Source organism: Neopsephotus bourkii, unplaced genomic scaffold (assembly GCF_033783945.1).
Source record: "Neopsephotus bourkii isolate Nb327-2 ecotype Australia unplaced genomic scaffold, CSIRO-AGI_Nbou_v1 NB_268, whole genome shotgun sequence".
In the NCBI taxonomy this organism is placed as follows: Eukaryota; Metazoa; Chordata; class Aves; order Psittaciformes; family Psittacidae; genus Neopsephotus; species Neopsephotus bourkii.
Window position 1 is genome coordinate 27,506 of NW_026900777.1, and position 23,451 is coordinate 50,956.

At 39.8% G+C, this 23,451-nt stretch overlaps 1 protein-coding gene across 5 annotated transcripts in view; it reads left to right on the forward strand.

Moving 5' to 3' along the window:
* The window catches only part of LOC133208372 (SHC-transforming protein 3-like), a 42,154-nt gene that overhangs the window by 11,283 nt on the left and 7,420 nt on the right, over positions 1 to 23,451 (forward strand). For 4 of the 5 annotated variants that reach the window (XM_061346217.1, XM_061346220.1, XM_061346218.1 and 1 more), the window contains 8 exons: positions 3,976 to 4,039; positions 5,715 to 5,834; positions 8,893 to 8,946; positions 13,199 to 13,250; positions 17,240 to 17,366; positions 18,502 to 18,658; positions 19,671 to 19,767; positions 20,709 to 20,894. In XM_061346217.1, coding sequence (XP_061202201.1) covers positions 3,976 to 4,039; positions 5,715 to 5,834; positions 8,893 to 8,946; positions 13,199 to 13,250; positions 17,240 to 17,366; positions 18,502 to 18,658; positions 19,671 to 19,767; positions 20,709 to 20,894 — 857 coding nt within the window. Of the gene's footprint in view, positions 1 to 2,917; positions 4,040 to 5,714; positions 5,835 to 8,892; positions 8,947 to 13,198; positions 13,251 to 17,239; positions 17,367 to 18,501; positions 18,659 to 19,670; positions 19,768 to 20,708; positions 20,895 to 23,451 lie in introns of those variants that run through there. The other variant, XM_061346216.1, reaches the window with a different exon arrangement.

Here is a 23,451-nt window from a genome sequence, read left to right on the forward strand (position 1 = left end):
ATGGAACAAAATACCAGTGTAAAATATCCTTTTTTTTTTCTGTCTCAGAAAGATGTCAAGTCACTTTAAAGGAGAATAGGTCAGCCTCAGAAAATGTATATTGGTAATTTTTTACTGGATACATTTGCATGCTGAAATTATATTCAAAATACACAACATGTTTTGTGCCAAGAAAATGACTCCACAGTACTGCCATCTGCAAAGCAGAAAATACTCTTGGACAGATTTGGAACTCAGCTTGTGGTCCCTACTGCAGACAGCACAGTAGCTAATTTTACAAGAGATTAAGATAACTCTACACTGGTATTTTTTCTGAGCCTAGCTAATGAAATGGCATGTGGCTTAGAAAGGTGTAATGTGTGTTTATGTCAAATAGCTTTCACATTGATAAAGAAGCCAATGTGGTCACATGCAGCTTTTCCAAACTCTATGCAACTGTTTAGCCATGCTGGTACAGCCAGAAGTTCTGCTTATGTCTTCCTTAGACAAGCATTTGAATGCACATGTCAAGTGCAGCATTCTCAACCTAGCAGCAGTATCTGTTTCAGCTTACATCTGCCCAGTGCTACCTGGCCATGCAAGCTAGAAAGAAGCCTTTAGGATGTTTTTTCCACATCACCAGTCTATATGTGTGAGACCTCCCTCCCCAAATGATCTATAATATTCTGAACAGAGCGATCTGCAAATCTTCCCTTGGAGAAAGTGCGGTGACCTATCAGTGTGGTGGCAGATATTTATCCATCTTTTTTCTTTTTGTTTTCATCAGATACTTTTTTAAGACTCCTTGAGTCCCACATGGGAAAAGTACTTTGCCTTTTGTTGCAGGTACACAAACAGTTGCTGCCAGGCTGCTCTGACCTTTTCTAGGCAGAATTGCTTTATGAGTATCTTTTCTAAGTTCCCATAATTTGCACCATAAGCATTGTTAACTTAAACCCTGCAGTTGCTTGAGTACTTTTAGTATTCACAGAATTTCAAAAAATGAAGTTAAAAGAATTGTCAAATTCAAACTCAGATGTCCTGCCTCATCTAACATGTATTTCAAGAAGCTGTCACCTTTCTCAGGTCCTTCCCTCCGCTTCCAGTCATCCTGCAGAATTTGGGAGCACTGAATTTGGTAAATCTGAGATATTTTACGAAGAGGAAGACAGGCAAATGGAAAATCTACAGCACTTTGTTACTGAGTGAGAGTATATACATCCTGGCTGGCTTTTCAGCTGTTCACTGCTTTTGCCACACTCCCAAGTCAGGATGTACAAACAGTAACCAAGGTTGCCTTAAAAAACCTCAGCTCTGGGCTTCAGCCTTTTCAGCTGGAGCATTTCCTCTCTGACTCTCAAGTGGCAGCTTTGATCAACAAGGTCCTTGAGTCAGATGAGTCTATTGAGTGACACACTTTATGTCTGTTTATCAGGATCTGAGAGGCAGAAGAGTTAGTGACAAAACCACTACAAATCCAAGTCCTGGCCCAGAAAAGCAAGTTTGTGAATGTTTTTTCAGCTCCTGTGGCCTGAAAATTCCCTTTCTTTCCTACCTGATTCATGTTGCTGCTAAACACAGAAGATGGTGGAGGAAAATCAGAAGAGAAAGGAAGTTGCAGATGAATTTATCCCTCAAGCACAGTTCATACCTCTGAAATACAAATTCTTTTTGTGAGAGGCAAAAAGGGGTCTCAGTCTGCTAATGTGACCATTGGAGGAAACAAAGAGGGTGAAGGCACAGAGGCGTGCTGATGACGCCTCTGTGTCAGCAGCTTTAGGCCAGAATGCCTGGAAAGCTCACAAAAACCTGGTGAAGCAAGAGGCATAGGTCGGAAAGACAGCAACGGGCTGAGGACTGCCACAGGCGTAGACTTCCCACCCCATTGCCTCCAAAGGATTTGGCTTGGTACAAGAAGGAGATGGCAAACCACAAGTTTTAGCTCAGTAGCAAGGATGAGAGGATGCGTCTGTATAATATGATGTCTGTTTGCTTTTCCTGAGTCAGAGAAAAGCATTTTTGTTGAAGAAGAAGAATATTTCGTGATGACATTTTCAGGAGTAACTTATGTTTTAATATCATGATGATCACTCTATGTTGATGCTGGCTGTGCTGTATTTGTAACATGCATTAGTGCTGCACTTTTAAACCTACTGATTTTTACTTGCTTTGTAGCTAGTTTAACTAACACACTGCTTTTGAGTCAAAAAAGCATTGTGGTAAATGTGGAAACTAAATACAAGCCCTGAATTTTACAATGGACTGCTGTTGTAGCTGTGATGGTATGAGGACATATGCAAGGCAGGGTTTGTAGTGAAAGACCATTTGTTAGACGAGCAGATGTATTTGGGAAAAGAAAAATAAAAGAAAAAAGGCAAGCAGAGGAAAAGAGGAACAAATAAGCTCTTCTCTTGTCCTGAAGAAAGGACTGTGTGCCTGAGAGCTTTTTTGACTGTTCTTTTGCTATAAATCTCATGCTTCTTCAGAATGACAGGACTTTAAACCTGCTGCAAGGCGTGTCCCACACCTACAGCCACCCACCAGCAAAAATAATATATTCATGCCATTCTTCCAGGTGATTCGAGCTTTGGATTGGGCCCTAAATAAAAGAACCAAAAGCATAACTATATAGTGATTACTGATTGCAACCAGATAAATCTGTGACATTTGCTAAGCCATTTTATGTTGAATGCTGATATGTATATGACATTTCTGTCCTGACTCACTTGTTGGTCTTGTGTAATCACCTAATGCCTATCTGAAATATCATCCTGCACATGGCAAAAATTTAAAATCATTTATGTTTTTATCAAGGTGATGTTTCAAGGTTTTGATTATTTTGATTGTTATTTAGCCTGTAGTTCATTGTCCCCCATTCTGTAGTTCATTGTCCCCCATTCTGTATTTTTTTTTTTTTTTTCATAAAATAAATGTTACTTCTGTATTTTCAGGTCTAAGTATGATATGCTGTTAGTCTCAATCCGTATTTAAAACAGTTAAACAAGGTTTGGAGTTACCTTTACTCATCTCTGTGCAACTGTTCTGTCTTATGGTATCTACAGGAGAGGTCTGTTACATCTTTGTAGCTAACAGTCACAGGAAGGTCTCTGCATGCATGGAAGCGAATTCTAAATACTGCCCAGGCTGACTGTTCAGATAATAAGTTGTTAAATACTGAAAATTTCTATAAGATTTGTTTGTAGCAGTATGATTTCAAGAGCTTTTGTAGTATACAGTTACTCTCCTGTGAGAAGGCATGAATTTAAATTAATTTTCAACATGCATTTCTTCCCAAGTTTGACGGGAAGAATGAAGCAATATTAGAAAACTGAAGCAAAATCTTAGTGGCATTAATTTTGCTCACAAAATACAAATAGGGCCACAAATTAATTACTCAGTATTGAATAAATGTCAACTAAAATTCTGTACATTGTGTGTATTGTATACAACAACCATGAGCATTTTTGGGTTCTTATATTAACCCAAGCCAGGTGGTTTGGCTCTGAATAGAAAAGTGCATAGTATAGTAGTGGCAAAAATAATAGTTACTACCCCTTACATTACAAGAAAGATTAAAAAATACCCTAAACTTTTAAAGCAATGTTGACTAAAGACAGGTCTTATGAGCAGATAAGCTTCATGGATTAATAAGGTACAAAAATGAGACCTGGATGGAGGTAATTAGATGGATATTCTAATTTGCAATGAGAAAAAGTCTTTGTAATAGTGTGAGAAAACACCATCCTTTGTAGCTCTCAAGATACTCTTCACACTCTTCCTTACACTGACTATTTACTGTCTCCTCCTTCACACTGAGGTATTCTAAATTTGAGTGGCAGCTGTTTTAGCCTTAAGAAGAGAGCTAACTGACCTGCTAAACCGTCCTCACTTGTAAACAGAAATATGGTCTGAAGCTATTCTCTCCCAGTTCATTTCAAGTATAATGAAGAAACCCACACATTCATTTGCCATAAAGCTTTTTTTCTGTCTCTTCAGGGAAGCAATCAGTCGTGTTTGTGAAGCCATGCCTGGTGCCAAAGGAGCTTTCAAGAAACGAAAGGTATTTTTCTTTTCTTGCAGTGCAGTTGACTGTATTTTCTTAGTTCAACACAGAGGAGACCAGGCACAGCAGGCAGGTGACTTTAAAGCAGTTTTGAGAATTCCAGTTCATTAATCATTTAAAATATTGGTTGTTTTCACCCACTGTATGTTGCCTCTTGCCCTTTTGATCAGGATCTGCTTTTATAGGCATCCAGAAGTATGAGGACATGTAGGAAAAAGATTGTGGCTTGCCTTTAAGTTCCTACTGTAGATACCCTCTCCTTCCCCCCTTTTCTTTCTCTTGTAGATTGAAGGTGGAAGGCTTAAAACAAACAAAAGGGATGCCTTTTCATAAAATGCATGAATAAATTGTGGAAATAGGTGCCGAAAGCTCTTGCAGAGGCCAAAATGTGCGTAGTTTTGAAAGTGATTAAATCTGTTCTTGCAGTATAGCTCTACTGGTGACATTTAAAATTAATTAACAAATTGAATTGCCTCAGAAATTAAGGTTGTGGTTTTCCCATCACCAAATTTACTTCATTAGTGTTTCTAGGTTGGCTGGCTTTTGTTTTTTAAACCTGGTGGTAAAGAGGAAAATATCATTTTTCTTGGAAAACAAAATGACATAAAATATCATTGCAAAAGTAAGTTAAACGGAGTCCCACGTGCCTGGTGAGACACCTCACTGTATTACTGGCTTTAGAAGAAATGTTGCTTAAGAGTTATTGGAAAAAAAAAATAGTGGTTTTGAAGTGTAGTGAATGAGAAGAAAAATTGCCCAGCCACAGAATTTCACATGAATGGTAGAGACTGGTATCCCTTGCCAGTCTTTACTTTCATCATGGGTTTGCCGCTAGTGGCTTATGAATATGGTTGAGATGTACTTCTTGAGGCCAAGTTTTCACACTTTACCCACATACTGGGCAGATGATCCTTAGACATGAGCTGGGAATCATGAAGGTTTAAGGAAAGAAGAGAAACAAGAATATTTAAAACGGCTTGCTTTAAAGAGAAGTTAATGAGGTACTAGCACTGTAACATGACAAAGTTAAAATAGTGCAGCACAAATGTTACATGGAAGCAGTATGTAGGTAGCATATTTTTAACCACTTAAACAGAAGGAAAAGAAGCTAAAGTTGAATAAATGTAAGCTTTAAGGAGTGAAGAAGAACAAGTGTGTCCATCTTGCTGGGGACAAATCTTTCCAAGCTTGCAGGCAGCTTGGGACAAATACAAATACAGCAGCATTTCTTCAGTACAACTGAAGTTGCCCTTTCCATGTGGGAAGGGACTAGAGCAAAGCAAACAACAGATTCCTTTTCAGGAGTTGAAGTATTTTTTATAGAATAAGAACCTACTATTTTAAGGTACTGACTCAAGGCATTCATCATTGTCTACTCAATTGGTCCCTTGGTGAAGGTGAGACTTTGCTATGTCACAAACCCCTGTTTTGCTAGGTCAAGAGTGGATGAATGCCTGCTTAGCTGCTGCTATTATTATTATTATTATTATTATTATTATTATTATTATTATGAAAAAAATAGCTCCAGAGGAAAACAGCTGGTGCAATGAAATGAGCTTTGAAAAGTCAGCAACTTTTTAGAAACCTTTACGATTACAGCTAACCCTGCATACAATGAAGGTCATCCCAAACAAGCAGAGTACAAAAATGTGCTTTTTTTCACCCTTCACAGTCAGCAAGCAAAGTTCTTTCTAGCATCTTGGGAAAGAGCAATCTTCAGTTTGCAGGAATGAGCATAATGCTGAATATCTCCACCACCAGCTTAAACCTAATGACTCCTGACACAAAACAGGTGAGTGTAACTGTTAATTTGTAAGGCTTTTGATGAACAATTATTTGCTCTCTGCCAAAATACTCAATTGGTCGAAGTTATTATTCCTCAATGATGTCAATAAAATGTCTGGAGTCATAGTTTGTTCTCATATTCAACACAGCTTTGATGAATTATTTTCTTGCCATGTTTTGGGTAGTTCGGTTTTACTCTTAGAAGACCTACAACATGAAACGGCATTTTCTGGTCTTAGAAGTTCTTGGCTACAATTGCAAAAGGGATGCATTTGCAGTAAGTGACTAAAGGACTGAATGTGCATCCCCAGTATTGTTCTGTTCTTTACATTTAGAGCCTTAACAGGCAATCTATTCCTGAGGCGCTGCTAAAAATACAGCCTGAGGGGGTTTGCAGCAGTGAAATGCCAGTCTTTTAGAGAGACAAGGCATCCTTTTTCAAGCAGCCCATTTCTTTTTCTTCTTCATTGTGCTGGAGGTACAGACAGACTTCGGGGAATCACTGCAGTGGATTGTGAATGATGTATGAGATGAGAAAAATCCTTGCTCAGGGTATATCTATAGAGAGAAAGCAGACAGACATGCGTAGTCACTGCAGTGCTATTTGCTGTGAGCCACATACTGCGTTAGGGCACACAACTTTCTGCCCAGATACAGCGAGAGAGGAAGAAAAAAATACCATCCTGCAGTCCTTCAGAGCCTCAGGTTAAAGAATCAGAAAGAATTCATACATTGTCTGTTAAAAAGCTTTCCTTTTTTAATTATGTTTATTATTATGTTGCCATTGATTTATCTTCATTCTTATCCTTATTTAGAAATCATCATAATCTTCTGTACTGAGTACTGAGACTGTGGGAGCAGTGTTAATGGCTGGTTGCAGTAGTTTGGAGCCTTATTGTGGAATATACACAGCAGTGCATTTCATGAGGACAGTTGCCCCCAGTCAGAAGAATAGGAACTTGATGTTAATTAGATCTATTTAAAAAGTGCCAAACCCTGAAGCAGCCTTGTCTTTGGCTGACGTCAGGGTTGAAATGGAATTAAACTGACTTATCGCAGGGAAGAATCCTCCCTCAGATACTTTCCCTTTTCACTGAGTTGACAAAACTGTTTATCTTTCTCTCACATCATTCCTGTTGAGGTCAACTCGGTCTGGATGCTGCCAGCCTGGGAAATGTCTGGTTTCTCAGAGATACCCAGCATGGCTGTGGTGTCCCTTGCTTCTTGTTTGTGCCAAGCATTTGATTTGAAAATAAGTGTGGCCCAGCAGCCCCTCCCAGGAGCATGGCTGAGAACTTCTGTAGAAGCCTCTTTTTCCCAGAGGAGCCACAAGGAAAGAAAAGACAAGGCATTTGTTGTTAGCCCTTGAGGTAGCTGGAAAGCAATTGCACGTACCAGTGCACAGCAGTTCTGACAACATGTTAAGCAGAGATGAGAGGAAATTTTTTGTTTGTTTGTTTATTTGTTTAAAATGTAGATTTGGGTAGATGGAAATGTTTCTAAACTATGTGCACACATTACTGAATCTTTTGTTTTGAGTTATGCAAGGCATTCATAATTTGCTGTGTCAACATTTTGGTGTGGGGGAGGGAATATCCCTATCTCAAACTAATCTGAAACATTTAGCTGAGGAATTAAAAAGAAAAAAGTGTTTGACTTGTACTGATGGTTTCAAGAACTTTTCAGTTTTCTTGAAATTCGGAAAAATAAGTTTTGAGGGAATCTGAAATAATTTTTGTTGTTTATGATGCTGAACTAAAAGATCAGGTTATTTGCACAATTTAAGACAGTGACAATGACAGATGTACAACAAATCTTCACTAGTTATCTCCATTGTTAGGAGTGCTTCTTTACTGGAAAAAAGAAAAGGGAATCCTCACTGATGAGTAAGGCAACAATGGTTCACCAATGAACACTTAAACATTAACCACATCTTGGGAGGCTCCTGTTTGACAAGCAGGAGTATTGAAAATGAAGCATTCTTTATATGATATAAGCACTATAAATAGTTGTCAACTCTCACTGACTTAGTGAAGCAGCAAGATCCAGAGAAAGTCATGTCAAGTTTTTTTCTTTCCAAGGAAGACGGTTGCTAGTTCAGGTCTTTCAGATGGAGGATGGGGGAAACAGCCCAGAAAATATCTTTTTAGCCTCATTTTTTGCCAAAACAGTTTTCTAAATTATGCGGTACCCTCTCCAAAGAGAGCAATTAAGATCCAAATTACATGCTTTGAGGCACTAAATAAGGGCATTGTCCTATACCAGATGAATTCCTTGGTATAGTTTCTGTAACTCAAGTGATCAAGTGAAATTTTCTTTCCAATGACCTTTTCTTTCTTGATTGTTACATGATTTCATTATTAAAAGATTTCATAAGTTAAATCTCAGAATATCAGTGGAGCAGAACTGTTCTCTTTGTATTAGAGGTTCATGACAGGTTGTCTTTTCCCAGGGAAATATCATACTAGCTCAAATTGCACATAAGCGAATTGAATTTCAAATGCTCTGGAGTATGCCTGAGATTTTGTCTACAATGCTACATTGCAGCTACAGTCAATGTTCTGTTTGCATATTGGAAACATGTTGGTATTTGCAATGTAAAATGACACAGTATGTATCAGAAGCAGTTTTTTGAATCCTTAGGTGCTGTAGATGGTGCACGTTTTCATTGATTTTACCGGAGTTGCATCAGCAGAAAAGTGTTCTGATGAATAGGACCCTTTGATCCATTCATCACTATCTGTAATAAAGAAAGCGAGCTTTAGCAGATTAAAATTTTTCCAAAGACACTGTATGACAGAGCTGTATGATTTACTGGAGTTCTGTGCACACTTAGCAATTTTGCCATGTCCTGCTATGTTTTAAAGAACACCAGAATAGATACAGTCATCTTTAAGTTTGTTTATATTATGATCATGCTACTCTTTGCACTCCTTGTAGGTGAAACACAGAGAATTTTGACCTTGGTTTTGGATTTTCACCCCTATGCAAACCAAAAAAGAAATCAAGAGGGTAAACTGTAAAAAAACCTACTGATTCACACTTATTCTTTCTGATCCATACAGATCATAGCAAATCACCATATGCAATCTATCTCCTTTGCATCTGGAGGTGATCCGGTAAGCATTTCTTTGAAGCTTTCCCACACGTAGGTATTGCTTTATAAGAACTGTGTGGCAAAATTTATTGCATAGTTTACTGAAAGAAAATTCTAACCACAATAAGTCCTGTTTCTTGTTTCATAAATTCTTCTTGATTGTTGCCATCAAACTCTTTTCAAGGGAAATGACTGACAAGCAGTCATAGATCCTTCTCTTTGAATGACTGAAACAAAAAGTTTCAAAGGGTTGTGAGCATTCGTATAGTAACTGGTAAGTAGGGCTTTGTTTTTCAGATTAATATAGTATCATCATATGGCTATTATGTGAATTTCTGTCCTTGTTTTTATTTTGTACTTTTTACAGTAATAGAGTGTGCTGCAGTTAAGTTTATAGCAATGCATGCATTTAATTTTTTTTTTCATGTCTCTAAGTGTGCATTGAGAAGAGTGTGATAAATCCTGCCTTCAGGTATATTTGCTACACTCATGCAGCTTGAAGACAGGCTTCCAGGAAAATCCCAGTTCTTTCTTTCTAGTTCTGCGAAGCTTTCAGATACACCTACAAGTTTGATTCTTTTAGTTTAAAATGCAGACACCTAATTATTGTGCTTCCCTGTTTTTATAAGCAGTCCATCCAAAAGCATATTAAATGTGCTTAAAAGGTATTTGTCACCAGGGAGAATTATAAAACAGGGACATTGATCACCTCATACCTTAGAGGTTTGAAAGCTTTCAAACCTAGTTTAATTGAGTATGAGTTGAGTCTGCCTTTTCCTCCATCATATGATTTTCTGTCATTTATCCGTCATGTACTACAGCCAATTTCTAGCCCACTTTGTGAGTTAATTCTCTCAGTTTGACTCTGTTAAGTTGAAGATCTTCTTCACTTTCTCTTTTCATTTCAATATCCTCAGAAAACTTAAGGGCAAACTTGAGCCTCAGCGTAGCTCTGATGAGCTCAGTTCAGTTCCAGAAGGGAAAAGGACATGATATCACAACAATTTGGGGAACACAAAATGCATCAAAAGCAGCTTTGAAACACAACAGATTGCAATGAATGCTGTAAATGAACAATTTCTGAAGTGGGCAGAGGAGTGATTAGCACAGTTCCCTGCCTCCATAAGAAGATTCTTCATTCCCCATCTGCCATCCCAAATGCTAAGTCCTGGAAACACCATTGCACACTGCCCACCGATAGATTTACCAGGAAAGAGGAGAGGAGCAGCAGCAGAGATTGGAACTGGAGTAAACAAGCTCTCCCAAATGTTTGAGAGAGATAAAAATCATCCTACCGAGTCAGGGAACTACCAGAGATATAAAATTACATGGTATAAGGGAGTCTGCAGGAGAGTGAAACTGAAAGTTGCGCTCCCGATCAGACCAGTGCATGGTGATCTCTTTCTGGGGGTGGAGAAGGCTAGGTATGAGTACCTGATGACACTCTACAAACTTGTCTCAGTAGGCTGGTATCTGGCACAACTTTAAATCAAAAGCTGTTTCATAAAGGAGGTGGTTCCTTTGTCCTGTGTGCACACAGAAGAAGACAAGATACAAGGATGGGATTTAGTTCAGACATTTATTAACCCAGCTGAGTGTCATCCAGACATAGCATTTATCAGCCCTTAACAATTTCCACTTGGTGGAGGGCTGCCACCACCAAACCATATCTCCCAAACACAGCTGGGATCCAGCTCATAAGCTCATCTCCTCAGATTTAAATCTCTCCTCAGAGATTTAAAATGGATGGAGAAAGGCCATACTGAACTAGGAAACAAGATCTGTGCCCATCTTTCTTCAGGAAAGGCTTCCATATTTTGAAGTTTAGTTTATTTACAAGAGAGACTGTCCCCACTTCTCCCCCTCACTACTTTTCTGTTCTGGATATCTGCCAGACATTTGCACCAACAATTAGCTTTGCAACTTTCCTCCCACTCCGTAAGCGTTAATTACCTTAATCATTCAAAATACATTCACTGGAGAAGTGTCCTGCAGACTTGGAGAACAACCTGAGTATCATATATATTTTTGCAATATTCCTGTTTGCAGTGAGTCAGACAGCTTCTGTCTGTGTCAGTACATGAGAGCTTAAAAATCTTTCCACCAAATCCTTCTTACACATTACTATGGGATAATTTTGACTTCCAAGGTTGTGTTCTGGATCTGCTTTAGCTCTCTTCTGCCCTTTGTTATGATGCAGTAAACAATTTCATCCATAGTTATTTCATGTGGCTGTTTCCAGACAGCCAGACAAGACATCTGTATTTCCTTCTGAAAATTCCAAGAGGTCTCAAAAAGCTCTCAAAAGGTCTAATAAAGCAGGTCTCTCAGAGGACCCTGAAGGCACTAGTTCTTCAGTTTCAGCCCTGACTTTGAATTTTGACACTGCAAGACAGTTTCTTTGAGTGAAAATAATAGCTCATTCATACCTGTCTTCAGTCCTTGAATGTCAGGGACCACTTTGTTGCATCAGCCCAGCCCTGTTTAGCCTTTTGATGGGAATCTTCTAATTTAGCTGCCATGAAGTGTGCCCACTTTAGGTGGTTAATGGTTTGTCATAGTCAGCTTGAATCTTTACATGAAATTAGAGTAGGTGGTTCCAGTCTCTCACACTCACACTAGCTATAAGATAGATCTGTGATTTACTCAGTCATGAATATGTCCATCAGCTGTATCTGTACTAGTAAATAAAATGATCCCAGGCCTGTTTTCTGGCCTGAAATGAAATAGCATGGTGAAATTTGCATGCACACATTCACTGTCTTCCCTCCCAATGGTCTCTAGAAATTGATGCCCAGCATAAGCTGGTCCTTCAGAATGTTTCAGAGCAGGGCATGGGAAACCAGCACAGCTAAGCAAGGGAGAGTAGCAACAGTTAAACTTTATGGACAACTGTGGAACAACTCTCAGGCCTTTGCCTTGGCTCTGTTTTATTTGCTACTCCAGACATAACCACTTTTCTCATCCCCTTACTTGTTGATGTGCATCATTACTTCCACACAAGTCATTGCCCAGACACTGTGTCACTGGGTGCTTAAGGAATTGCTGGACAAAATGCTAGGGCTACTCTTCTATGCTCCACTTTTTTTACAGACCAAGCTCATTACTGCTGTGTCTGAGTGTCTTCCAATAGCACATTAAATGATACGGCTACACATCTGTCACCATAAACATGAATGTTCTTCATCATTTCCCTTGCCATCTCCTTTGAAAGAGAATTGTATAGACACAGCACAGTGAATTGTTTTGGATGGTATTGTGGTTGTGTGTGCTTGCACTGGAGAAAGTTAAGCTGAAGAGGTCTATCTTTCAACTGAAGATTGAAGTTTGTTACAACATTAGATCTTCACATAGTTGTCAATGGTCTTGGATCAGTTACCTGGAATTGCTTTCGGTATATTTATGCAGCTAGCTGCTATGTATCTTGTGCATACCTGTTGGGTTTATCTATACCTGACTAGCCAGGCATGTCAGAAAATATCTGATCTAAGCAGGACTTCCTGATCACATCAAGAATATGTCATTTTCCAGAGGTGCTAGCAGACCTCACGTTTCCTGGAAGCACTGGCCTTTCTGTTTCATCTGCACAATGGTGAAAGTCTGCATTTCCTGTGCACACGAACGTGAGGGTGGCAGGACAGCTAGCAAAATATCCCTAAAGAAGATGTTGGCTTGGTCTTGCCAGAAAATCCACTTGGGATGTGGCAATGGGCATGGCTGAAGCAGCGCATGGGCTGGGGAAGGGTGTCCTGGAATACTTCCTGTCACAACCAAGCTGCGACTGAGCACCCCTGTGCCATATGGCATTGTAGTCAGTAAACACACCTGCTTGTCACACATGAATAAATGGCATTGCTTAGTGTTTCTGAGGAGCAGGCCTGTTACTCCCACTCTTTCTGCCTCAGAACCAGTTGATTATTCGTGTTCTGAGCCAGAATCTCTAAGTAATTTGAAGATGAGGACTTGTGATTCTACTCCGTTCTAAAAGAGGCCTGATCTAAATCCTATCATTTTTTTAAATTTATTTTCCAATGCTTTGGAAGGTACTTATAAATTCTGCTGGAATATATCACATTCTGGAGAAAACAAAGTGGTGGGATTAGTATCAAACCCATAAGATTTTTTGTGGGATTTAAGTAGTATACAGCTGCAGAGCAAAACATGTCATTTGAGGCTCTACCCACAGGAATATGCACACTCTGGACTGTGATCTTTTGCTATGATCAGTGCAAAGATTTTTTGCATTAATTGTAGCTGTCTTAATTTTTTGACAGGATACAACTGACTATGTTGCATATGTAGCTAAGGATCCTGTTAATCGGAGAGGTAAGTTAGAAATATCTATTTGGCACCTTTTTTCCTTTGAGAAATATGAATTATTCATGGTATAATTCAGTTGATTTAATTTTAAATGCAGACCAATAAAACAATTGTCTTTGACAGAGTAATGGAAAGATTATGCATCAAAAAGGAGCAGCCATGCACAAGTCAGTTCTCAGACCTGGAGCCTACAGGTTTTGCCTATAGTTCAGCTCCAAATATCACTTTGATTCTCTTCATCTCTTAAATTAAATGCTTGCCTTGACTGTGTGAGCTTCTAGGCAACAGTTAACTCTCACCTACACCCAGTCACTATGCAGGAACTAAGCAGTCCTCTGATTAAGTCTCCTGATGAGGCAGCTGAATCTGTTAGGTCTTCTTGATACATGTCTAATTCTTCCTGGCAGAATCAGATTCTTTACCAGGTAGTGAGCTTTCAAGCCATCTTGCTGGAGGCTGTAATCCTTTTTCTCAGTAAAGTTTTATTTAACATGGGGTTGCTCTGTGAGAGAGCAGTCAGGGACAGCAAGCCTCTCTCGTTGATTGTCTTCAAAGACCCAGTTCAGATTCTTGAAAATAAAAGTAAATTATGAAAAGTGCAAATTACATTCAGAAATAGTAGGTACAGAAAATATTCCTGCTTGTAATGCAGAAAGCATGACTAGGTCTTAATGTTAGATACAAAGTGTATTTTGTACCTGAGAACCTACTTATTATTCATAGATTCATAGAGAAAAGAAAGACTAGCTCCAAAAAAGGACTCAGGCACTTCCAAAAGGATTTCTGCAGAATTCAGACACTTTCAATCCAAAATGTGAACTCTGCAGACCCTGACCTGCTACCTTACCACAGTCACAACTAATTCTGCAGCATCTGTATTTTGCCACCTTTAATGATTTTAGATACCTTAACAACCTGTCAGTGTGCAGAGATGTCCAGACTTGAGAGAGTTAGCTCATAAATAATACCTGCACTAAATATACTACTATGCTGAATGTCAGTGAAACACCTAGAAAACACAGTGAGTGGGAGGTAGGGTGATGCTCCAACATGTGCCCCCAATTAGAAAACACTCTGGCATCAAATTGCAAGCTGTATGGTGCAGACCTTCCCACCCCACCTGCTTTAGCAGTACCTTTCTGCTAAACTGGAGACTCATTCCGTTGCTCTGAAAAGTATCAGTGGCAATACAGCGGGTCAGTATCACAGAGCAGATGTGTGTACTCCAGGGTTTGGAGGATCCCTGCACTCTGTCTTCTGTTCCTATGTAAATGGATTTTTTATATAAACTGTTTCATAGACTATGTTCCTTATATCTAAGTTGGATGTGTTTAGCCTTAGCTTCCTGTCACTGCTCCTTGTTGAGCTAGTCTATCCTAGATTGAGGAATCATCTAAACACCTGCTGTTGTCTTCCTGTAGGGTATTTAGTTCAAGCCATTTCTCAGTTTTCCTTAGGAAAAGTCTGGCAGAATGAACTCTGTCGATCTCCAGCTGCAGTGCATACCCTCCATCCTTCAGATAATTTCTGTTCCTCCTTCTTTCATTTTTCTGCACTGTTTGAAAAAGGGAAACAATGCCTGTTATTATTTGGAGTAATCTAGTATTAATGCCTGCAATCTATAACAGAGGCTTCACCTTCCTACTCTTACTTGGTTTTGTCATCCTCGTCATTAGCTGGTTTCTCATAAGTCCTTTTTGCTGCAGTGAATCACTGTTATCTCACATGAAATTCTTTCATGCTGCAATCTTTAAGCCTTCTGCATTACGTTTACGTGTGTGTACATCAGTGGTTTGCAGATTGGTGACTTTACATGTGACCAGTATTAAAACACATTGTTTTAAAAGGTCTATTGTACCAAGGGATCTAGATTGCCCTCTTTCACTACCACTGGTCAGCCTGCCAGTCTTTGTGTTATCTGCAGATAGTTTAGAAATGAGTCCAAATTTACTTCTGTATCTAGTGAGAAATGTTACTGCTGCTGTTACAAACACTAGAACTGATGCTCTCACTGGCATATTAGACTCATTTTTCCCAAGTGTGAAGCTCTCTTCATGCTTTATATTCTGGATCGAGTAAGCTAGAGACTGTCTGTCTTCTGCTGTAACATTCACAAGAAATCATCTCTGTGTGAGCCAAACTTTCTCATGCTTTTAAAAGAAGCACATCTCTTACCTGCTGAAAGTCCATTCATGTATCCAAGGAAACAGGTTACTCATTATGTCACCCACCAAAGCTACCTAATGACCCATGCTTCATTTCAGCTCCTGAGAGGTTTAGCAATGAGCAATATGGTCTCTTTAAATCCACACTCTAGTTATAGAATGCAGAAATTGTAGCTTTGGCGGGCTTAACTACTTTTGGTCCACGTTCTTGTAGGTAAGGCTGCACTTTATTCGGGGGCTGCTTGTTCACTGCCACGAGCAGAAGGAGTAAACAGCAAATGTACTACTGCTAGCCAGGGATGTCTGCCTCTGTCTTTGAATTCACAGAGGTTCTGTTTTTGACTGCTGAATCCACTTCCAGCATGCTGCTAAGGGCATTACTGCCTTGAATCGGGCATTGCCTCAGCATGCTGCTCAGCACAGCAAGTGTTATAAGGTGAGAAGAAAGTATCACTGGCCCTGTAGCAGGGCAGCACTGTGACTGGTGCCATCTCAGGCTGTGAGAGGTGCTGCTGAGGGACAGCATATGTGCCCTGGTCATTCTGTACTGGCATAATTGCAGGTTTCTTGGCCCTTTATTCTGGCCTCTTCAAAAGTCTGTCCAGCAAGCTGAGAAGTCATTGCTAAACTTCCTTAGTCTCCCTGTATTGTTTCAACTAAAATCATGTCACTCAAATGTCAGGACCAACCCTTATTTGTAGGACACTGTCAACCAAAGCACCTGATTCCACTGAGCTGGACACAAGGTGTATACTAAAATGCATTTTTTAGCTGAAGAATTTATATTCAGGTTATTAAAGTAGTTAGGGGTGATACAAATTAGTAACTCTAAAAAAGGTCCAACTGTACTGTGGCAGGACTTGGAAAAGAACTTGAGTTTCAAATTTAGTTCAAACTGTAGCCAGTAGACCATATGCTTTTCCAGCACTGAATATGGAAAATGAACTTGTCTGTGCTTTTCTGAATATCATTTAGACTGTTAGCTTCCAGCTTTTAAGACCCAGCAACATTCCTGCAATGTTAGGTGAAATCTTTATGAGTTTGCCTGTTCATGTTGTCACATAAGATAATACTTCCAAACCACTCTCTGATTTAAAACTGGGTTGGATTTGGCTGCTCAGGCAGTTGATAAAGGTTTCTCCATCTCCTATAGGAAGAGAGCTTATGTTGCCAGCCTCCCTCCTTACTTCATCTGTCACACTGGGTTCAGAGAGGTGGCACAGGGGGGAGTGCTGGAGTTAATCAAGGTCCTGGCTCTGTGCTCCCCACTGATTCTCCAGTTTGCTGGGAGCATCTCCATACAAACAGGAAAAGGCACCAACCTCTGTATTACTGGAATCAAATAAAATACTAGGAAGTATCCTAGTTGTTTTTCCTCCCTCAGCTTGTAATTTGGGAAATTCTGGAAGCTCAGAGGAAGTGAAGAGCTTGCAAACTTGGCATGATTAGACATAAAACTGAAATGGTAATAAAATCGAGGAAAGCAAGGAAAGCTTTTTTTGTTGTTACTATCTACTAATATTTTTATAATTTCAACTTAAATCTTTGTTAGAATTCTTATATAATCTATTGCATTTAGGTAATATCAAGTGAAAAAATTATAGAACTGATTTGTGATATTGCAGTTGCACAACAGAGCAATTTTACGTAACCTTCAGAAAGACCCCACTGCCTGAAATCCACTGTGCCATCACTGAGTTTTATTGAAATCTGCACACCATGAATAGGGCAACTATACCTGACATGTAGGTGTTTTGTCATAGGCCAGTGCAACCCACCATAACATAAACAATTATTTGCATGCACATGTGTCAAATCTTTTTCATTTAGCTTGTCATATACTGGAATGCTCTGATGGCCTGGCCCAGGATGTCATCAGCACCATAGGGCAAGCGTTCGAGCTTCGATTTAAGCAATACTTGCGATGCCCTTCTAAGATACCTACTTTCCATGATAGGTGAGTGCAATTGCAGAAGACTGCTAAAGGATCTTCTTTAGCTTTGTATTTATTTAATAAAATGTGCTGTGGATGCAGTTGCTGGAGACAGACAGGATTTAAACTTAAAAAAGAGATTTCTGCTGAATTAGCAAAGCAGCATTTGCGTAATGAATATGTAAGGAGCACAGTTATTTTAAGGGAATGGGCTAAATATGGGTTTCATAGTAAACTTATTGAAATGATCATATATTTTCTGTTGTAGTTAGTAGGCAGAGTTGGATGGCCAAGAATGGATGTTATTCGTGGCATTTCCTCATTGTTACTGTCATAGCAGCTCTATCAATTTAGATGACGTAAGCTAGAGTTGCTGGGCTTCCAAAATTACTAGTGATGCCTCAGTCTTTCTGATATTAACTGGGATGAAGTTTTTAGGAATGTGATGTGTTGTACAGAGGACATGACCGTGTTGTTCTTTGGAGGATACAAAATCTGTCTGCTTGCACATGCTTGAAAGGTTGGGATATAGCATTCTCTTTTCTTTGGTGAGCTGTGGTTCTGATATGGATTATTATATGCTTGCTAACGTTAGTACAAATTTCAGTGAGCTGGTACCCTGTGTGATCTCTTATATCAGAGTAAAATGGGTATATAGTGAATATAAAATGCTACTATCCTGTTCTGCAAGCATTCTTTACTCTTTTAGTTTACTTGTGTAAATGACTGTTAAATGTAGACTGAAAACACAAATCCTACCTCTTAACTTTCTGAAGTTCTTCCAGATTTATATTGGTGATAGAGCAGCCATAATTAAAGTTTTAGAGAGTATTCAATCAATCAAGTAATAATATTACAAATACTACTGTAAGGTTAAATCAAAGTGTTTGTTAATGTAGTTTATAATTGTCTTTAAAGCTAAGTAAAACCATCCTTTACTCAGTATGAAGAATTTAATCCATTGTAAAGGGGCTTTAGAGTTTGTCTAAGCAGAGATGGTCTGCTGCATGATCCATCATGGCTTCCTGATTTGTAATGGTAGCTGACATGTCAAAATAATATGCAGTAGTGATCCCCTGGCAGGCAGTCTTAATATGCTGCAAGCATCAAGCTGTAAGTGACTTGCAAGCAAGGGGCAAAATAAAACACTTTCTTACAGGATGCAGAGTTTTGATGAGCCATGGATGGAGGAAGATAATGAGCCAACAGAACAACATGCCTATTACAACAACATCCCAAATAAAATGCCCCCCCCTGGCGGCTTCATTGATGCCAGGCTCAAAGCAAGACTTCCCACTGCTGCAGATACAGCTCAGGTCAGTGTAGTTGCATCTCTGCCCTCCTGCTGATGGATCCCAATTTAAAAAAAAATGTATATTTTAAGATGGTTACATTTGGACCATTTATAGTTCATAGTCCTTCATGTGTGGCTACCTTCCTTTGGAACAGTCAGCTACAAATTAGGCAGGTTCAGAACAAACAAAAGGAGATGATTTCCTCATGCTGTTAAAAGATTACACAGGTTCAAGGAAGAGAAATCCATTGAGGGTGACTACATCTCTATGCTTCAGAGAGTACCAAATAATGCGCACTAACTGGGAAAGATTTGATGCAGAATAATTTAAACAATCTAGGACAATCATTACTAACGGTTCATTATATTAATAACTCAGCAGTGATCAGTAATCAGTCGGTTTCCACCTCACGTTTCACTGAGGTCAGCTTGGTTATTTCTGCCAACAGATCTTGCTTTTGACAGGGGTCTCTAGATTCTAGATTTTGCTTTTGACAGCAATCTCTACTGTAGCTGTTGAAAGTTTGACTGTGGTATCAATGTAGCCAACTCCAAGAGGAGTTTTCAGATGCAGCACACTTCTGCTTAAATCCAGAAGTGCCTTGTCTGTAGGCAACATCCTCCCTTCAGTACCAGAGTGCATCCCCTGGTACTGATCTGAGTTTTTCAGCTCATGCTTGGAGAGTGCTGGGGGCATCTTCTGGTCCCAGGTGTGTTTCTGTGGAACGCTTTTCCAGGGCATAGTTGTCAGGGATTGTTGTGTGAAGACAAATGTACTGGAGGAGATAATGCATCATTTGGGATTGCAGGGGTTAATAAAAGCAAGGAGCAGGGAAGTTTACACAAAGGTCACCATAATATCTTATTCCTACACAAATGCATTTTTGCTATATATATTCTGACACCGTGATGAGTTGGAAATGAAGACTGGGAGTACACAGAATACATGCCAAGGAAATTGTTAGAGCCCTTCATAATTGATCTGAGCATTTTAAAGGCAATTGAAAATTTCTTTGCACGTGTGTCCATTCTAGTCTGCAGCAGGACTGGGAGGACAGCAAACCTATTACCAGAATCGTCACTTAGGAGACAAATTCGGTGAAGGCTGGCATCATGTGCCCCTTAAGCAAGGTGAGTTTTACTAGTTTTCACTGTAATACTGCAGGAGGTCTTAGATGGGCAAAGCATGTGAAAGTCTGATGCCTCAAAGTCTTAAGTCAATTAGCTACACTTTATGATAGATCCTTTTTTTTTTTCAAAATTTTAACGTTGATGGCAGAGAAAAGCATTTGGTAATTACTTCTGGATAAATTATTAAATGCACACCTCCATAAAATCTTATCTTTTGCACAGATGTTCACAAATAGGGTTGCCCCAAATCTTCAGTTCTCTACCTTGCCATGTCTTAAAACTCCAGAGTATTTAAAGACAGGCTGCATGGTCTGTTCTGAAAATCTGACCCACTATGGTATGCAAGATGGAATTTCCAAAAGAAGAGCATAATGTTAGCAGGTTTTTAAATATAGAGCAATGCATGTGCTTGCGCATGATCTCTGCTCCATGAATAACAAATAATGCTTAATGATCTTTTTGTTGTTGCCTATGAATTTTAAGCAAATCACATCAAAATATACAAACAAAATTTCACCCTATCCACCTTTGTGTAACAGCTTTACTGTGTTTTTGGGGACACTTTTCAAATGCCAGAATATGTTATCTGCTGTTAGTCTGGACAGATTTGAGGATTTTATTCCATTTCTTCCTCTCATGACTCCCCAACCGAGTATCATTTTTGAAACTGACAGTCTGTATTTGCAAAAGTTTTCTTTCTCCTGAATAATACCTGTCCCCAAACCCTCATTGAAACTGGATACAGTGGAATATACACATTAAAAATGGTTATAGTTCTATATTCATTCATCAGTATTTCTTTCTGCTAGATACTACATTTATTGACTGTACATTTCTCCAGGAAGATTTAAACCTGTGGTAATGGGGTATGATGTTAGTCATTGTAACAACACTGTTCTGTCAAATACAAAAAAGAAGACAAAGAATCTTGAATTTTATAGGATCTCTGGATATACTGGAAGAGAAATCACAAGTAACCTCAACAGCAGAAATGCCAACGTACGTAAACACCCAGCATATAGATGTAGAAGCTCTACTGGCACTTCAGGCAGATGCTGAAAGTACCTTCAGTGGAACAGCAGATGATACCAAAGCAAGCAGCCCAGGAAAGGATCTGTTTGACATGAGTAAGTTACCTTCCTGTTCACTCCCTTTTCTAACAAGTGACCCAATATACTTATACATTAGTTCTGTATAAAAATAATCATAAATTTATCCAAATTTTAGTATTCCTCGTAGAATTATGGGGAATTCTGGAACTCAAGGTGGTTTCAGATAGAAATGAGGGAAAATAAGGGTGGCTGAAAATTTTAAGCTAGTTTGAATTATCACACTATCACAGTATCACAGTATGTTAGAGATTGGAAGGGACCTCAAAAGATCATCTAGTCCAATCCCCCTGCCGGAGCAGGAACACCTAGATAAGGTTACACAGGAACGTGTCCAGGCGGGTTTTGAATGTCTCCAGAGAAGGAGACTCCACAACCTCCCTGGGCAGCCTCTTCCAGTGTTCTGTCACCCTCACTGAGAAAAAGTTTCTTCTCAAGTTTAAGTGGAACCTCTTGTGTTCCAGTTTGTACCCACTGCCCCTTGTCCTATCATTGTTTGCCACTGACAAGAGCCTGGCTCCATCCTCGTGACACTCTCCCTTTATATATTTATATACACTAATAAGGTCACCCCTCAGTCTCCTCTTCTCCAAACTGTAGAGACCCAGCTCCCTCAGTCTTTCCCTATAAGGGAGATGCTCCACTCCCTTAATCATCTTAGTTGCCCTGCGCTAGACTCTCTCCGGCAGGTCCCTGTCCTTCTTGAACTGAGGGGCCCAGAACTGGACACAATATTCCAGATGAGGTCTCACCAGGGCAGAGTAGAGGGGAAGGAGGACCTCTCTCGACCTACTAACCACCCCCTTCTAATACACCCCAGGATGCCATTGGCCTTCTTGGCCACAAGGGCACAGTGTCGGCTCATGGTCACCCTGTCGTCCACTAGGACCCCCAGGTCCCTCTCCCCTACACTGCTCTCTAACAGGTCATTCCCCAACCTATACTGGAACCTGGGGTTATTCCTTCCCAGATGCAGGACTCTACACTTTCCCTTGTTATATTTCATCAAGTTATTCCCCGCCCAACTCTCCAGCCTGTCCAGGTCTCACTGAATGGCAGAACAGCCTTCTGGCGTCAGCCACTTCTCCCAGCTTAGTGTCATCAGCAAACTTGCTGATAGTACACTCAATTCCCTCATCTAAATCATTGATGAATATATTAAATAATACTGGTCCCAGTACTGACCCTTGAGGCACTCCACTAAATACAGGCCTCCAACTAGACTCTGCCCCATAGACTACAACTCTCTGGCTTCTCTCCTTCAGCCAGTTCACAGTCCACCTCACTACCAGATCATCCAGACCACACTTCCTCAATTTAGCTGCGAGGATGCTGTGGGAGACTGTGTCAAACGCTTTGCTGAAGTCAAGGTAGACCACATCCACCGCTCTGCCATCATCCATCCACTGTGTTATTTCCTCATAAAAGGCTATGAGATTGGTCAAGCATGACTTCCCCTTGGTGAAGCCATGTTGACTGCCCCTCATAACCCTCTTATCCTTGATATGCCTTAAGATGGCACCAAGGATAAGGTGTTCCATCACTTTCCCAGGAATGGAGGTGAGGCTGACCGGTCTATAGTTACCCGGGTCCTCCTTCTTGCCCTTTTTGAAGACGGGAGTGACATTTGCTTTCCTCCAGTCCTCAGGCACCTCTCCCGTTTCCCAAGACTTGGTAAAGATGATGGAGAGCGGTCTAGCAATGACCTCCGCCAGTTCCCTCAGCACCCGCAGGTGCGTCCCATCTGGACCCATGAATTGAGTTTCAGTCTATGCTGTCTTTAGCATCACAGGCAGGAGGCTTGTCATGCAAGAAAGTGAAAGAGTGCATGCCTGGAGAATTAGCATCAGTTTGTCCTGTGAATATGTTACTAGGAAGTCAATGCATACTACAAAAGCTTTGTGCAAGTTTCCCCCTTCCTTTGAGAGGGAAATTAAGAGGCAGTAATCCCTTGCTCTGGATAGGCATACTATATAGATCTATACAGATCTACCTATCTGTTCTGAATTTGAAGTCATCTTTTCCAAAATTAGAATCATAGCCATAGCTGTAAAACTGCTTTTAAGCTTCATTCATAATTTGATATTGGTGCTACCAGTACACATTGTTTTCAGCCTTGAGGTGACACTTAACAGGAAATACTGGGAAAGCAATACAACACACAGAAACTTTTATTTGTTTTTCTACTCTTCCTAGTTCCAATCAGTTGCTGACACATGATTTTTTTTAATTCAGTTCACATAATTAAGAGGCAGTGAGACAAAGCAGTTGGTGCTTATATGTTATTTGTAAAATAACATATCTACGTTTCCGTTGTCTCAGTGTACATAAAACTGTCTTCCTGGCATGGTTTTGCTGAGATATGCCTCTATTTCCACAGCCTGGGGAGATTTTGGATTGAAAGGAAGGGTGAGAAAAGAAACTTGAGAGAGTATGTATTTGTAAATATAGATCTGAAATGAGAGAAATCTGCTGTCTGAAATAAAAAATGTTAACTTTGATTTCTAAGGGACTATGCCCTTAAAACATGCACATGCTTGCGTCCATTTTGTACACATCCTTTTCCTAAGAACAG